This window comes from Heloderma suspectum, chromosome 3, assembly GCF_057233095.1.
Source record: "Heloderma suspectum isolate Gila_16-S chromosome 3, 16-S_ref, whole genome shotgun sequence".
NCBI classification, from domain to species: Eukaryota; Metazoa; Chordata; class Lepidosauria; order Squamata; family Helodermatidae; genus Heloderma; species Heloderma suspectum.
Window position 1 is genome coordinate 297,411,481 of NC_139460.1, and position 18,232 is coordinate 297,429,712.

The 18,232-nt window shown below is 41.7% G+C and overlaps 1 protein-coding gene across 9 annotated transcripts in view; it reads left to right on the forward strand.

The window, feature by feature from the left end:
• The window catches only part of RSRC1 (arginine and serine rich coiled-coil 1), a 350,934-nt gene that overhangs the window by 67,528 nt on the left and 265,174 nt on the right, over window positions 1-18,232 (forward strand). For all 9 annotated transcript variants that reach the window (XM_084847365.1, XM_084847366.1, XM_084847359.1 and 6 more), the window contains one exon: window positions 10,490-10,666. In XM_084847365.1, coding sequence (XP_084703491.1) covers window positions 10,490-10,666 — 177 coding nt within the window. The remainder of the gene's footprint in view (window positions 1-10,489; window positions 10,667-18,232) is intronic.

Genomic DNA, 18,232 nt, shown 5'->3' on the forward strand with positions numbered 1-18,232 from the left:
GCTGATGGTCAGTAGCTATAGCCTCTATGTAATTCCAGAACAGTCCAAAGCTAAACACTACTACTGTGACTGAGATCCTCGTCAGCGTGGTTTCTCTGTTGCCATCTCCATGGTTCTGAACACAGGTGAAGGGACTCTGGATTCCTGGGTACCTAATCCAGGCAATCCTTACATGGGGTTCCAACCCCGGACATGGAAAGGGAATGATTCCTGGAATGACCCCATCAGGCAATCAAGGGATAACTTCTTGAAAGTCCTAAACAACCCACACCCATAGAGAGTCCAACTTTTAATCTTTTGTTGATAAATCCAGGCTACATGGTCAAGGCCCATCAAGATCAAGGAAAGGGCATACCCACACATGCAAGGCGTTCCAGGTCACCACTTTTGCATTGGCAACTCCATGCTGCATGAGTTCTGGCAGAGGGAAGTCCAAAAGTCGTAAATCAAACCCAGTCTGCCATACACTGAGCTGTCTACAGACACACAATCCACAACAACAAGAGTTCAAATGTATGAAAAGTCTCACAGTACTTTTCATGGCAAGTCCTTAACAATCCAAAGTTCCAGTCCATGTGCAGAGTGCCTCCAAAAGCCCAGACGATGATGGATCAAAACAGAGAAGGCCTCAGACAGTGAAGACGAGATGTTCCTAGCAAAGGCTCTTTGCCTTTGCGTCAGCTTAAAAGGGAAGGTGTGATTGTAGGATACTCCCTCCATATCCCTTGACAGACATGGGCCCTTAGTCTTTCACCAAGGCCCCTGTCTAAACAGGGCATCACTGCTCAGCCATCCAGCAGTGATGCTTCAACCTGGGCGACCCTTCTGTAAACCCCACCCCACCTCTGTCAGGTTCTCACGGACAGCTTCCAGCCTCCCTGCCTGCCAAGGCCAGACCACCAGGTGGACAGAGAGTTGGGTGACTCCCCCAGGCTCTGCTCTGAAAACACTGACAGAAATAAGCTCACACACACACTGACATTCCAGAAACTGAATTGGGCCCAAGCCTTTCCAGGCTACTTCTAATCATATCTTGGCTATAACCTACATGGCCCACTGCAGTACTGAAGCTGGGCCTTGACAAAGTACTTCCTTTTATCTGTCCTGAATCTCCCACCATTCAGCTTCATGGGATGACCCTGGGTTCTAGTATTATGAGAAAGGGAGAAAAATGTCTTCCTATCTACCTTCTAAACAGCAAGCATAATTTTGCACACCTCTATCATGTCCCCTTGTTGTTGTTGTTGTTCAGTCGTTCAGTCGTGTCCGACTCTTCGTGACCCCATGGACCATAGCACGCCAGGCCTTCCTGTCCTGCGCTCTCTCCCGGAGCGTGCTCAAGTTCATATTCATTGCATCCGTGATGCTATCTAGCCATCTCATCCTCTGCCGTCCCCTTCTCCTTTGGCCTTCAGTCTTTCCCAGCATCAGGGTCTTTTCCAGGGAGTTTTCTCTTCGCATTAGGTGGCCAAAATATTGGAGCTTCAGCTTCATTATCTGTCCTTCCAATGAGCACTCAGGGTTGATTTCCTTTAGGATGGACTGATTGGACCTCCTTGCAGTCCAGGGGACTCGTAAGAGTCTTCTCCAGCACCACAGTTCGAAAGCATCAATTCTTCGGCGCTCAGCCTTCCTTATAGTCCAGCTCTCACAGCCATACATTACTACTGGGAAAACCATAGCTTTGATTAGACGGACCTTTGTCGGCAAGGTGATGTCTCTGCTTCTTACTATGCTGTCTAGGTTGGCCATAGCTTTCCTCCCAAGGAGCAAGCGTCTTTTAATTTCATGGCTACAGTCACCGTCTGCGGTGATCTTGGAGCCCAAGAAAGTAAAATCTGTCACTGCTTCCATTTCTTCCCCTTCTATATGCCAGGAAGTGATAGGGCCAGATGACATGATCTTCGTTTTTTTAATGTTGAGTTTCAAACCAGCTTTTGCACTCTCCTCTTTCACCCTCAACAAGAGGCTCTTGAGATCCTCTTCGCTTTCTGCCATTAGGGTGGTATCGTCTGCATATCGGAGGTTGTTGATAATTCTCCCGGCAATCTTAATTCCGACCTGTGATTCATCCAACCTGGCATTTCTCATGATGTACTCTGCATATAAGTTAAATAAGCAGGGTGACAATATGCAGCCTTGTCGTACTCCTTTCCCAATTTTGAACCAATCAGTTGTTCCATGTCTGGTTCTTACTGTTGCTTCTTGACCCTCGTACAGGTTTCTCAGGAGACGGGTAAGGTGGTCTGGTACTCCCATCACTTTCAGAATTTGCCACAGTTTGTTGTGATCCACACAATCAAAGGCTTTAGCGTAGTCAATGAAGCAGAAATAGACGTTTTTCTGGAATTCTCTTGTTTTCTCCATGATGCAGCGAATGTTGGCGATTTGATCTCTAGTTCCTCTGCCTCTTCGAAACCCAGCTTGTACTTCCGGTAGTTCTCGGTTCGCATACTGCTGAAGCCTAGCTTGTAGGATTTTGAGCATCACCTTGCTGGCATGTGAAATGAGCGCAATTGTGCGGTAGTTTGAACACTCTTTGGCGTTGCCCTTCTTTGGAATTGGAATGTAAACTGACCTTTTCCAGTCTTGCGGCCATTGTTGAGTGTTCCAGATTTGTTGGCATATTGAATGCAGCACTTTAACAGCATCATCTTTTAGGATTTTAAATAGCTCGGCTGGAATACTGTCATCTCCGCTAGCTTTGTTGTTACTAATGCTTCCTAAGGCCCACTTGACTTCACTCTCTAGGATGTCCGGCTCAAGTTCAGTGACCGCACTATCATGGCTATCAGGGACATTCAGATCTTTCCTGTATAGTTCTTCTGTGTATTCTTGCCACCTCTTCTTAATCTCATCTGCTTCTGTTAGGTCCCTGCCTTCTTTGTCCTTTATCATGCCCGTCTTTGCACAAAACGTTCCCTTGAGATCTCCAATTTTCTTGAAGAGATCTCTAGTCTTTCCCATTCTGTTGTTTTCCTCGATTTCTTTGCATTGTTCATTTCAGAAGGCCTTCTTGTCTCTCCTTGCTATTCTCTGGAACTCTGCATTCAGTTGGGTATATCTTCCCCTTTCTCCCTTGCTTTTCGCTTCCCTTCTTTCGTGAGCTACTTGTAAAGCCTCATCAGACAGCCACTTGGCTTTCTTGCATTTCTTTTTCTTTGGGACGGATTTTGTTGCTGCCTCCTGAACAATGTTACGGACCTCCGTCCATAGTTCCTCAGGCACTCTGTCTATCAGGTCTAATCCCTGAAATCTATTCCTCACCTCCACTGTATATTCAGAAGGGATATGACTGAGGTCATACCTGAACGGTTTAGTGGTTTTCCCGACGTTCTTCAATTTAAGCCGAAATTTTGCAAGAAGCAGCTCATGATCTGAGCCACAGTCAGCTCCAGGTCTTGTTTTTACTGACTGTATGGAGCTTCTCCATCTTTGGCTGCAAAGGACGTAATCAATCTGATTTCGATATTGACCATCTGGTGACGTCCATGTGTAGAGTCGCCTCTTATGCTGTTGGAAAAGAGTGTTTGCTATGATCAGCATGTTCTCTTGGCAAAACTCTATTAGCCTTTGTCCTGCTTCATTTTGTACACCAAGGCCATGCCTGCCTGTTATCCCGGTGATTTCTTGACTTCCTACTTTAGCATTCCAATCCCCTATGATGAAGAGGACATCTTTTTTGGGTGTTAGTTCTAGAAGGTGTTGTAGGTCTTCATAGAACCGATCAACCTCAGCTTCTTCGGCCTCAGTGGTTGGGGCATAGACTTGAATTACTGTGATGTTGAATGGTTTGCCTTGGATTCGTACTGAGATCATTCTATCATTTTTAAGATTGTACCCCAGTACTGCTTTTCCCACCCTTTTGTTGACTATGAGTGCTACTCCATTTCTTCTAAGGGATTCTTGCCCACAATAGTAGATACAATGGTCACCTGAATTAAATTCGCCCATGCCTGTCCATTTTAGTTCGCTGATTCCCAAGATGTCGATGTTCAATCTTGCCATCTCATGTTTGACCACCTCCAGCTTACCTTGATTCATTGATCTGACATTCCAGGTTCCTAAACAATATTGTTCTTTACAGCATCGGATTTTCTTTTCACCGCCAGACACATCCACAGCTGAGTGTCCTTTCAGGTTTGGCCCAGCCGCTTCACTCTTTCTGGCGCTACTTGGAAATACCCTCTGCTCTTCCCCAGTAGCATATTGGACACCTTCCGACCTGAGGGGCTCATCTTCCGGCGTCATATCTTTTAGCCTTGTGATACGTTCCATGGGGTTTTCTTGGCAAGAATACTGGAGTGGGTTGCCATTTCCTTCTCCAGTGGACCACATTTTGTCAGAACCCTCTGCCATGACCTGTCCGTCTTGGCTGGCCCTGCATGGCATAGCTTATGGCTTCACTGAGTTACGCAAGCCCCTTCGCCACAACAAGGCAGTGATCCATGAAGGGGCATGTCCCCTTACTCACCTTTTTTCTAAGCTAAACAATCCCAGCTGCTGTAACCTTTCCTCATAGAGGAATTGCTCCAGCCCATTGATCATTTTAGTTGCCCTTTTCTGCACTTTTTCCAATAAAATTTTTTACAATATCCTTGTACACTGTATTCTAAACGTTGCCGCACCATAGATTTGTATAAGGGGACTATGATCTTGGCAGTTTTATTTTGGATGTCTTTTCTAATTATACCCTACATGGATTTTGCGGTTTTCACAGCTGCTCCACACCAGGCTGACATTTTCATTGAGCTGTCCACCACAACCCCAAGATCTCTTTCTTGGTCAGTCACTGCTACCACAGATCACATCAGCTTATACTTGAAGTTGGGGTTTTTTGCCCCAATGTGCATCACTTTACAGCTGCTTACATTGAACCTCATTTGCCGTTTGGACACCCATTACCCAAGTTTGGAGAGATCCTTTTGGAGCGTCCCGTTTTGGACATTGTTTTGGAGCTCCTCAGAATCCCTTTTTGTTTTAACCACCCTAAATGATTTGGTGTCATCAGCAAATTTGGGCACTTCACTGGCCGCTCCTAATTCCAGATCATTTATGGTCCATTGGGAGAATTTACCATTTATTCCTACTCTTCTGCTTTCTGTTCTTTAACCAGTTACTGATTCATAAGAAGACTTCTCTTATTCCATGTCTGCTAAGTTTGTTCAGGAGTCTTTGGTGAGGGACTTTGTCAAAAGCCTTTTGGACGTCCAAAGAAACAGTGTCTACCGGATTACCCCTGTCCACATGTTTATTGACACTCTTAAAGAACTCTAAAAGGCAGTGAGAAGGAATTTACTTTTGTGGAAGCCATGTTGATTCTTTTTTCAGCAGGGGTTGTTCTTCTGTATGCTTACTAATTTTATCTTTAATAATGCTTTCAACCAATTTACCCAGAACAGACATTAAGCAAACCGGCCTGTAATTTCCTGGATCCCACTTGGATCCCTGTCTGAAGAAAAAAAAAAAAAGGTGTTACACTAGCCATTCTCCAGTCCTCTAGTACAGAGGCTGATGTTAGGGTTAGAAGATCAGCATTTTCATATTTTAGTTCTTTAAGGACTCTAGGATGGATACCATCTGGGCCCAGTGATTTATTTACTTTCAGTTTGTCAGTAAGATTGGGAACTTCATCCTTTGTCACCACTATTTGCCTCAGTTCCTCAGATACCCATCCTGAAAACATCAGTTCAGACCCAGGTACCTGTCCTATATCTTCTGCAGCGAAGACAGATGAAAAGAATTCATTCAGCTTCCCCGCAACCTCCTTGTCCTCCTTCAGTACTCCTTTAACTCCATTGTCATCCAATGGTCCAGCTGCCCCCTAGCTGGTTTCCTGCTTCTGATATATTTAAATAATTCTTTATTGTTGGCCTTGAAGTTATTAGCGACGTGCTCCTTAAAATGCTTTTTTGCATCTCTTATTGTCTGCTTGTATCTCCTTTGTGCAAGCTTGTACTCCCTTTTGTTTTCCTCTTTTAGGCAAGACTTCCATTTCCTGAAGGAAGCCCTCTTTTCTCTAATAGGTTCCTTGACACTGTTCCTTAACCATGCTGATGAGCTCTTGGACTTGGTGCTACCTTCCCTGACCTGTTGGTATACATTCTAGCTGAGCTTCTGTTATTATGGTTTTGAGTAATCTCTAAGCATTTTGAATAGATCTAAACCTCTTGGCTTCCCCTTTCAACTTTCTCTTTGTAATTTCCCTCATTTTAGAGAAGTTCAGTGTTTTGAAGTCAAATGTGACTGTGCTGGACTTCCTTGGCAATTTCCCACTTAAATACGTATTAAATCTGATAGCACTGTGTTCACTGCTTCCAATTGGTTCTGCAACACTCACATCTCATATTAGGTCCTGGGCAACAGCACTTAGAATCAATTCCAGGGTTGCCTCTCCTCTGGTCAGTTCCATGACGTGCTAGGCCACAGTCGTTTTAAGGTATCGAGAAATTTAACCTCTTTTTTGTGGCTGGAACATGCCTTTATCCAGTCCACTGAAGTTAACCATTATTACAACACTTCCTTATTTGGAAGCCTCGCTGATTTTATTTTCCATCTCAAGATCACCTTGAGCATTCTGGTCTTTAGTGCTACATGAATGACCTATGGCAGGGGTACAGAACCTGAGGCTTGGGGCCCACATCTGGCCCACCTGACTCCCAGTCTGGCCCTCTGGGCCCCCAGAGGGCCACGTTGCTTTCCCCAGCCTCTTTTCCCCAGTGACTGCTTGGTGGTTTCCTGACTTTCGTGACGTTTTTCCCCATTTTAAAAGGTTGAAATGCCTCTGCTAAGGCTTAGTTACTGGCAGTAAGAGCTTTAAGCTAAAATATGCTGGTATTTTTTCTTTATTTTTGGCCTCAGCCCTTTCCCCTTCAGTCCTGCCCTCCACTGGAATGCACCTCTTGAGAGTTCCAAAATGGCCACTAGACTGAAAGAGATTCAACGCGCCTGCTCTGAGGTGAGCCTCAGGCTCATGCACTTTATCCTTCCCTTCCCTCCTCCTTTTTGTGCAATTATAATCTTGTGTTTGCAGTTTGTAATAAAGTTTGCAGTTTGTACAAACCATAGTTATTTAACAAACTAGGATATCAGTACAGGATTTGGAATTAAATTCAATGATTTGGGATGAAATGGAAAACTGCAGTTTGTTATACACTGCAAATGGAAGCTTTAGATTTTCTACCCTTGTGCTGAGATAAGGGAGGGGAGTAGAGAGAATGCAAGTCTGTGGCTCACCAGGGCACATTCTTCCAATGCTAAACCATGATTTACTGTCACATTTGAATGCAGCTTAACATTCTGATATAAGGGGAACATTAGCTTTCTAGGTTTGCCAAGTGCAAGCTATTGAAAACTTTATGGGTCGTTCCCCCCGCCCCCCAATGCTCAGTGCGGAGTGGCTTTTTTAAAACCCTCAGGGGCATATCATGTAGCTGCAACATCCTTTCCTTGGAACATGGGAGCTGCAACTTTGACTCCAGAGTGGGTGGCCTCTGCAAGCTCAGTTCCAGAGGCAGCAGTCGTCAGAGAGACAAGAATGGAGAAGACAGGTTCTGTCATGCAGAAGAATAGCAGATCATGCCATGAGCCAATTCCAGATGGGGCTATCTTGGAGATCCAAGAAGGTGAAAGGAAAGATAATGCAATTCTGGTGAATGTTTAGAATGATGCCATGGGCTGGATAAAACCACATTGTGGGCCAGATGTGTCCCATGGGCAAGGTATATCCCAGCCCAGGTGTATAGGATTGCAGCAAGAGTCACATAACGGGTACCATGCAGTTTTAGCTTCCAACAAAGGCAGCCCCAAATGGAGTTGCTTGCAGGAGCCTTTGGAAACTGCAACATCAGCATTTTTTTTACTAAAGCTGTAACTGTATGATGTGTTTGTTCCTGCAGTGGTAATTCATTGAGTTCTTTTTAGAAAAATCCCCATAATCTGTTTGAAAGGATCACAGGAAATGGCATTGGTGGTGGCTGGTGATGGTTGTTCCTTAGAAGTGTATTTGGAGTCATGTGTTTGAGAGGGTTCTACCTTTAAAGACAGCCTAAAAATAATTTTAAATAAAATTGAATAAATAGAATTAGGACTGTCACTCAATTAAAGACATTTTAGTCAATCTTTGGCATTTTAGTCAATTAATGGATTAAATTTGCATGTAGATAAAATCAGGATTTTTGATGAAAAATGTGTTTTCTTTATTTGAGTGAGTATATATGGTTTGATTGTGAGATCTAGTGCCATTAATGTTTTCATGAAAGAAAGGATTAAGATGTGATTGTCATAATTTCCTGTTTCTCCCTAGCATTTAGTATTCTGAGATATTCTGCCTCTGTACATGGAGGCTGCTATAAGATGTAATATTAAAAAATAGTTTAATGTTATCAACAGTCTGGCACTCCCTCTTTCCTCCCCTCATATGTGGTGATTGAATACATCCATTTCTGGTTTAGAAGCAGGCCTTATTTATTTATTACATTTCTATTCCACCCAATAACCAATATTCTCTGGGCAGATTACAAACAATTACAAGACTAAAATGCTATAGAAACAGTTAAAAATATAAAATACAGTGCAGATATTTAAAAGAATAAAATGCAATGCAAAACAACTAATAGTACAGGAATTGATAAAGCAACCATAAAAATCTAGAACTAGGTTTCTAGAATGCCTGAGAGAAAAGAAAGGTCTTTGCCTGGCACCATAGTTTGCTATTTTATCTGGATCTAGAAGATTATGGTTTATGCATACCATGGTTTGCCTGCAAACCAGGATTAAATCATGGTTTACAATCCTAGTTTGTTCCATTTAGACAACATGGCAAATGCTGGAATGGAAGTATTCTATCACCACATGTTAGGGGAGGAAAGAGGAAACACACAAGCCTGAGGCTCATGCTCATAAGGTTAAACAATGGTTTTGCCTTAAAACTGAATAGCCTCAAGGACTGCCTTGGATCACACAACAAGGCCCATGTGATACATCATTCCATTCCAAATAGTGGCCAGCTTAGATCTGTTCCTCTCCCCTCTCCTGATTTGTTTAACAATGAGGGGTCACTGTGATGCTTTGGCTGTAAGAAGTGGGCAGTATTCTACCCCCTTGCTTCTAGCCAAGCTGCTCTAAAGACTTAATATGCTTTCTAGATCGGATAGTCTATCGTTACTGATAGAAACCAAGGAGAATAGGAAACATTGATGGATTTTATCTCCTCCTTAAGAATGATAGTGACATGAGAACATTTTTTCTTGAATTCATCAGTAACTTCAGAATCCTTTTTTCTATTTTTCTCTGTAATATAGCTCCACTGGATCATATCTCCACTCTCTTTTGATTGAAGGATTTACAGGCAGTTCTGCTGTTTGGTTCAGAGCCTTCAGGCTGGTTTACTTATGCATGTTCATGATTTGATTTCTATACATTTGATGACTCACAGCTGAACATATGAATGGGCTCAAGTGAAAAGGATTACATCTCACATAATGTGAAATGATTCAAAAGTTCTGTCTGTGATGTTAGATCATTGGTCTAGTCACACATACAAGCCACCATCTGATATTGTATATTCATTGTGACGAATATACAAGATACAAAAATGGACAAGCTCCTAATAGTAGATATTCTAGCTGGAAACAAGGCTGCTGTGGAGGGAGAATTGCCCAATAATGGGTGATTCTCTGGTCAGCAGCCCCTTGCACCCCATCCCACATGATTCATGACCCAGATCCTCTGGAGAGGCATTTCAGTGGGAGTGCAGGTGGCTGCAGTGGGGAGGAGGCAGTAGGAAACTCCTCTGTGAGCGTCCTTAAGTTAAATTAAGTTCCAAATCAAGAAACCTTTGTGCTTATGTGTTCGCTTTTTGATTCTTATAATGATTTTATCCCCCATTTTTTTTTATTATTATAGAGCGGTGTGTGTGGACTCGATGGTCTTATAGGCCCCTTCCAACCCTACTTTTCTGTGATTCTATGATTCTAATTTCCTTGGTGATGGACACCTGATAAGTTTTGCCTGTATAAAAAAATGGAATTCAGTTTTCTTTAATTGTATTGATACGTTGTTTTCAGTGGGTTCGTGTTGTCAAGGCAAGAAACATATCCTTGTCTTCCCCGCCTATTTAATCTCATTTGAAATAGTGTTTTTAAAATTATAAATATTTATGAACAAACCAGTTGTAATACAGATGAAACTAATAGGTGAGCATCAATATTAATTTTATTAATTAATATGAAAAAATGTTTTTAGTTCAAAGTTGTTTTTAGCTGTATGTTGTCTGTATGTATTGTCTGTATGTTTTTATGTAAATGGCTTTTAAACTTTGTATGTTGTATTTTAATGTTTTAGCTTTTGTAAACCACCCAGAGAGCTTCGGCTATGAGGCGGTATAGAAATATAATAAATAAAATAAAATAAATAATAAAATAATATTTAAACAGCTCAAATTGCTACTTTTTTTGCTTATAGTTTTCACTTACTGTTCAACTTATAGGTCACACTCCAGACCTCAGCAACGTTCCTATAGTCGAAGCAGCGAAAGGACCAGTCACAGAAGAACTCGTAGCAGGTCTCATGATAAAGAACGACGGAAAGGCAGAGATAAAGAGAAGGCTAGAGAGAAGGAGAGGGCTAGAGGGAAAGAGAAAGATCAGCATTATACCAAAAGCGGGTAAGTAATAAAGTAATTTTAAATATGAAAGTATTTTTCTTTGTTCTCAGTTTAAGCAGTTCCTTAATTCATTCTCTTGTCTGTTTGCTCTTAGACGAATCCCTGTGTGCCTCCCCGCCCCCATCCCCCTGCTCCCTCCAGCTCACTGATTAGGTTGGCAGCCAGCTTCAGGAAATCTAGAAATGGGTAGACCCAGACATTCACTGGGATCTTGTTCTATAAAATGTAAGCACATATTTCTTTCAGAAATTCTGTCTGCAGTGATGTGCATAAAGAGATACTGGTAATAATTAATAGTGTTTATATAGCACTTCAGAGTGTCCAAAGAGCTTCACATGCATGATCTCGGCAATGCTTTCAACAGCCTTGTGAGTCTAACTTCACTCATTTATTCAAAAGTCTTATATGCCACCTTACTACAAATAGCATACAAAGTGGCTTAACATTAAAAAGTACATAAAAATCATAAATATAAGAGCTTGGATCCCAACTTTCCTTTTGTTAATGGAACAGAGTTTTTGTTCACAGAAGTACTGCCCATAGGCATCTGGTTGGCCACTGTGGGAAATAGGATGCTGGACTGGATGGCCTTTAGTCTATTCCAGCAGAGCCTTTTCCTTTTAAAATTTATTTTATTTCTATATTGCCTTTCTGAGGCCAACCAAGGCAATTTACAAACATTTCAAGACATAAAAAACATAGTCAAATAAAAACGTAGGAAAACATTAAAAACAACAATAAAAACCATTACAGCAATTGAAAAAGCTAAGTTTAAAAGGTGTGTCTTGACCCCCCCCCCCTTCCTGAACGCAAAGAGAGTGGGACCAGTTATAACTCCAAAGGGAGTACATTCCAAAGTTTGGGAGCAACACAGGAGAAAGCCCTTTTCTCTGTGCCCCCGAAATAGGCATATTTAAGCAAGTATGTCTTCAATAGGGCCTCTCCTGCTGATCTTAATAACAGATAGGCAGTCCCTCAGATAGCCCAGCCATTGAATTGAGCCTGGAAAACAATTGGCAACTAGTGCAGATCTTTCAGAACTGGGGTGATATGATTACAATATTGTGTACCGGTTAGCAGCCTAGCTGTCACATTTTGCACAAACCAAGGCGACCAAAGTGCATTCAGGAAACCATTCGGATCCACCAAGTGCCTGGGTGGATCGTTTAACTGGTCCACGACCGCTGCAGAGGCTTAAGCCAGCAGCCAGTCTAAAATTAACTAGAAGCTGATCCGACCCTGACAGTGGAGTCACATATAGCTTCTCTGCCTTTGGAGCACCATCTCTACCTGAACAGAAAACCAAATCAAAAATGTGTCCTGCTGTATTTATAGGGCCAGATACTAATTTGGACAGGTGCATGGTTTTTATAGCGGACATGAAATCCTAAGCCACTCCTAACTGAGCAACCTCAGCATGAATGAAATCTCCCAGCAAAGAAGCCTAAGATAATCCAGTGCCAACCCCAAGATCACCCTGGCTAGCTCAGGAAGGCAGACTGTTGGGCAGTGGGATGGATGGTACACCAACAGGATCCCTGTTTTAAACTAGGCTTTCCTGCTTGTCTTTCCTTCTGAAGCCTCTTGTGCCCCTTCAATCTATTCCTGGTGGGTTGGGGGACCCTTAGGAATAGTGTGGGATATGGAGACTTTCAGTTGGAGGGGGCACTTGGCAGGTGTCCCCCCCACCCCATGAACGGAGGAGCATCTTGGGATTTAGTGATTACCATGCAATACAAAATACAAAGCAGAAACAGAATAATAAAGTATGCTAATATGCAGGAATGAAACAGATAAGAGAAACAGTTTATTAATCTATTAGCCAGCAATAAAATAGCTCTACAAATCAAACCAGTACAAACAAAAAATTACCTAGCAAAATCAGTCACCAAAATTAGAGAAACAGGATGGATTTTGCCTGATGCCTAAATGATGATAGTCAGGAGAGGCTGTGCAAGTCCTGAACCAGTGACTGAACTCAATAATGGGCTGCATGAGGGTGAATAAACTGAAGCTGAATCCTGGCAAGACGGAAGTCTTGTGGGTGAGTGGTTCCCAGGTCCAGGAGATAGGCTTATTGCCTGTTCTGGATGAGTTTGCGCTCCCCCTGAAAACTCAAGTTTGTAGTTTGGGGGTACTCCTAGATCCATCATTGTTGTTGGAGGCCCAAGTGGCCATGGTGGCTCGAAGTGCCTTTTACCAGCTTCTGCTACTACGGCCTCTCCTGGCCAGGGTTAGCTTGGCCAAAGCAGTACAGGCGCTAGTAACTTCAAGACTGGATTACTGCAATGCGCTGTATGTGTGGCTGCCCTTGAGGCTGGTCCAGAAGCTGGAGCTAGTGCAGAACACAGCAGCTCAGCTGTTGTCGGAAGTTGCCCCTTTCCAGCATGTACAATCACATGAAAAAGAAAGTACACCACCTTTGAGTTCTGTGGTTTTACATATCAGGACATAATAAAAATCATCTGGATTTTTAGATGATTTTTAGATGACACACGGCTTCTCTATTTTGGCTTTATTTCTGTAAAATAAATAATGACACGGTGTAATATGTCATGTGTTGTTGTTCATCTGAGGTTGTATTTATCTAATTTTAAGACCTGCTAAGGACCAGATGATTTTTATTATGTCCTGATATGTAAAACCATAGAACTCAAAGAGGGTGTACTTTCTTTCTCCCATGAGTGTAACTCGTTTGCTGAGGGAACTGCACTGGCTGCCTATTCGCTACAGGCCCAGTTTTAAGGGTTCGGTACTTGTGTATAAAGCCCTAAACAACTTAGGAGCAGGATACCTGAGAAAGTGCCTTCTCCCTTACCAACCTGCCTGGTCATCAGAGGGCTTGCTCCTGGTGGTCCCACATGGGCCTATGGCCTGATTGGAGTCCACCAGGAGAAGAGCCTTCAGCATGGAGGACCCCTTTCTTTGGAATTCCCTGCCCCTGGAGTTCAGGCAGGCACCAACGCTGGGTTGTTTCCAGTGCCTTCTGAAAACAGCACTCTTCCAGGAGGCATTCCTTAATTACAGTTACAGTTTTTATTGGCATTCTGTTTTTAAACAAGTGCAATTTTAATGTGGTGTTTTAATCTTTTTATGCTCTTACTGTTTTATCTTTTGTGTTCACCGCTCTGAAATCTGTTCTAGATAGTGGTATATAAATATTGTAAATAAATAAATGAATAAATGAATTAATAAATAAATGGGGGCTAAATAAATTTGGACCACAAGGTAATTTGTATTTGTCATGAGAAGTTGACTCTCCTGTTATCTTTTAAGCAAATATGAGAGCTGGGATGTAAGCTTTGCTGTCACAGAAGTATGCAATTTTCTTACTGCTAAACTTATTGGTTTTAGCATACCTGGATATTCTGTGGTGTTCCTGTTCCCAGTGTTTGCTTAAGCAAGCTTTTTAGTGTTATCTGGAGTGCTTTTCTTCAAGGCTTGTTACATCTGCACTGTATGCTTTGACAAGCGTTTGTCCAGTGATGTCAGAAATGCTAGTGGTGGTGCTGAAGAGCATATGATAAACACTGAATATGAAGTGAGCTGTAGATAGATTGTTGCTTTCCAAGTATATATCCTTTGAAGTGAAAGTTTGTAGCTGTGTTAGGACAGAAGCTTTGTCAGTGAAAGAAAGGTTTGCAGCAGTATAAAAAGCTGTTAAGTGGGTGTCAAGCTTAGGCTGGAAACATCAGATAGAAGATAGTTTTCCAGAGACTTGAATGTGATATTTTAGAACTATTGTTGCCTGCAGGTACAGACATTCATTTTTGGTATCTCACTGTGGCCTCTAGTGAAACAGGTGTGGTGGTAAATCTTAGTGAGTGCTCAAACCCTGTTTGACAGAGATCACAGCGTGATGGAGAAATGAATGCCTGGATCTGCTGATATGTGGAGGATAGGAACATAGGCAGCTGTCTTACAGTGAGTCAGACCAATGGTCCATCTAGCTCAGCATTGTCAACACTGACTGGCAGAGGCTCTCCAAGGTTTCAGGCAGGAGTTTTTCCAGTGCTACGTGGAGATGCCAGGGATCGAACCTGGGACTTTCTGCACGCAAAGCAGGTGTTCTACTACTGAGCCAGGGCCCCTCTCCGATGTGTGCAGTATTGCCTCTAAGCATCTGAAAAAGTGTACTTCTATCCAATCTTTGTATTTTTCTGATAGATTTAATCTAGATCATGGGTGGGCAACTTCGGGGGCTGTGGGGGCCAATTTCAGCCTCCCTGGAACTCCCTGGGGGTTGCACTACTGCATGCTGACAAATTTCAGCAGCATCAAAACAATTTGTGGTTTGCCACCAAATTTTGGCAGCAGACTGCAACAGTGTCCTAAAAAGGCCATTTTAGCTTTAAATCAAGGGTTTAAAACTAAACTTGGTCTGCTTACACCACCATCACAGTTTGCTGCCAAAATGTGGTGGCAACCCACATATTGTTTTGCCGCTGCCTCCACAACAGCAAATTTGACAGTAGCGGGGGAAGATGGTGAGGGGTGTCGGGGGCTGCACCTAAGAGGAGGCTGTGTGTTGCCCACCCCAATCTAGAGGCATACATTTCAAAATTAAGCAATTCAAATGCATGTTGTAACATCAGTAACATGAATTTATTAGATTTTATATTAGTATGACGTAACAGATCTGGCATGAATATTTCTTTCGAATCCATTGTATGTTTGCATCAAGAGCAATAACACTGTGAGCTCTTATTGAATCTTAACATTTATCAGTTATTACAGGGCAAAGAATAATTATGAAGGTTATAGATACCCATTTATAATATAGGAAAGGATCTCTTTAAGATATGTTATGTCGTGTGACAATGATCTACATGTGTTAATAACAGTCTACCTTGTGCTCTTGAAAATACCTTGTTGTCGATTTTTTTGTTTGAACATAAACTTGTAAATTTTAAAGTTCATAAAATTTAACTTCAATGTAAGATTATTAGGTGGTGTATCAGTGGTGGGTTCACAACTGATAATTCTTCGCTACAAAAAGTTAGTGGTGTTTAGCAGCCAGTTGCTTGGAACCAGAATCCATAGCATAGCTGAGATGCTAGGTCTGAGTGTATAATTGGAACATAACCATGATGATTTATTGAAGCAAACAGTGTTTCATTTCATGGCCAGAATCTAACCAGATGTTTTTAGTTTGCAAAACAGAAAGATTATTTTATTAGAATTCTTTTATGTGCTATTCATTAAGTGGAGACTTTTATTCAAAATAAGACTCATCTTCCAGGTGTTTGACAAAAACTACACTGAGCTTAGTATCTTTTCTGATTGCATGTTACTGAATGTACTTTGTACATTTGTATATTTGGGTTACACTCCTGGAATTGATACTGCCTGAATGTGAATATTGTAATTTGAAGCAAATTTAAATGTTTTAACTGATATCTCTTGCTTTTTGCCCTCCCCCATTATTTGTATATTTGTACCCAAACTTTATCTCTGGTTTCACTGCTCTGAAGAAATTAAATGCCTCCAGTTATGAGCACATATATATGTGCCTAGTGTTAAGAGAAAATGTAAACTTTGCCAGCTATTATGTAGGAAGTTTTGTAGTGCAGCACAAAGCAAATGGAATCAATTTGACATTGGCACAGTGGCATTACATTGTGTCAGGAAAATACCCATTTGGGGGCAGATAAAAAATGAACTTCAGAGCTTTTTTTTTTCTTTTAAAAAATGAACTTCAGAGCTAAGGACACATGATGGATCAGACCAAGGGTCCATCTAGTCCAACATTTTGTTCACACAGTGGCCAGCAAGCTGCCTTGTGGGAAACCCAGAAGTAGAACATGAGTGCAATAGTACCATCCCACTCATGTTCTCCAGCAACTAGTATGTAGGCCTCTGTCCTAGTATTCTAGGCTATTGTTGAACAGTATCTGTTGTAATTTGCTAAAAGAAAGAAAGAAAGAAGTTAGATTGTCAGTTGCAAGTTTATAAAATGCATAAATAAATTAAAATAGCCACTGTAGTATCGAAGAGGGAGCTAGACTTCCTATATAAGAAGCTCATCTGTCAGCCCGCTTCCCCTTCTTCCCCTCTATCACCAAACTCTAGAAATATAGAGTTGGAACCAGACGTAGTCCTAAGTGAAATAGGCATATTGAAATCAGTGGGATTTAAGTTAGTTATGATTAATGCAAGTCCTGTTGATTTCAATGGGTCTGCTCCAAATAGGACTAAGTCTGGATCCAACCCACAGGAAGCTGCTTTATACCAGTTCAGACTAATTTTGTGCATCTAACTCAGGGTAGTATCCATTGTTAGTCCTACATAGAGTAGATCCATTGAAATGAATAAGACTTAAGTTAGTTGCAACTAACTTGTCCCATTCATTTTCATGGGTGTACTCTACATAGGACTAACATTGGATACTACCCTCTACATTCTATTCTGATTGGCAGTGGGTCTCAAGGAACTATGGCAGATAGGTTTTTCCTGTCATCTGCTACTAGATTTTAACTGGAGATGCCACATATTGAACCAGGGGCCTTCAGCAGGCAGACTACTGAGCTGTGGCCTTTCCCCCAAAACTCTAAAAGTCTCATCAGTGGCATTTGACCTTGCTTTAAGTTGCTGAAGGAAACAGGCTGTCTGAAATGATATGGGTTGGATGCCTTGATAGTATGAGGTTAAATTCATTATTGCTAATACAATCTTGGGTGCACCATCATTTTCTTTTCTCTGTAATATTCATAGCATCTTTGTAAATTTGAGCAATTTACAACATTGGTCTCTTTCCCTCTGAGATCATCTGGTATACATAGTTCTTTGAAAAGAAGGATTTTATACTGTTTGGAACACTTCAGATATTAATAGGCTACTGAATGAAATTTGATAGGATGATCTTGATATAATTCATCCCTCATATACCTTTTTAAGCGGATAGTTTTCATTTAATCAGACAATGATCAAAGAATATCTACATAGGGAATATGGATCTAAGAAACTTTTGTCGTTACAGCTATTTGTCATTTTGAGGATTTAGGTTGCTAACGGCAACATGTTAATGTTATTTAGTGCCAGTTTCTATCCCTATTTGGATAAGAAAGGGACACTAAAAAGATACTTGCACAGAACAGCTCTATACAGAGATTAAGAACTATGGACTATTATTCCAAGTTCTGACTCAGGAGCTAGCCACAGTGAGAATCGGGCCAGCAAGGAAACGTTGTGAACCACATCTCCATCTCTAATCACATGTCAGGTCTAGGATAGTAAGGCTTTCAAAGGCTGTTCTCCATTCCAAGATTAAAACACAAGCAAACATTAATCCCCCAGGATTTTTACAACAGGAGAAAAGAGTGCTTCCTTTGATCTTCATTAAAAACAAACCAGCCCCACACCCCCACCTTCAATAAGGGCTCTCTAACTGCGAGGGAAGGAAAACCCTAACAGCTGAAGGCATCGTGGAATTAGGTTCAGGCATACACACCTTGATCCCAATTTCTCCACCGATTCTCCTATATTTTCCTCAACATCCCACCCCACCCCACTTAGATTTGTCTGTAAAACACAGGATTAAACTGCAGTAATCTGGTTTCGGATCAC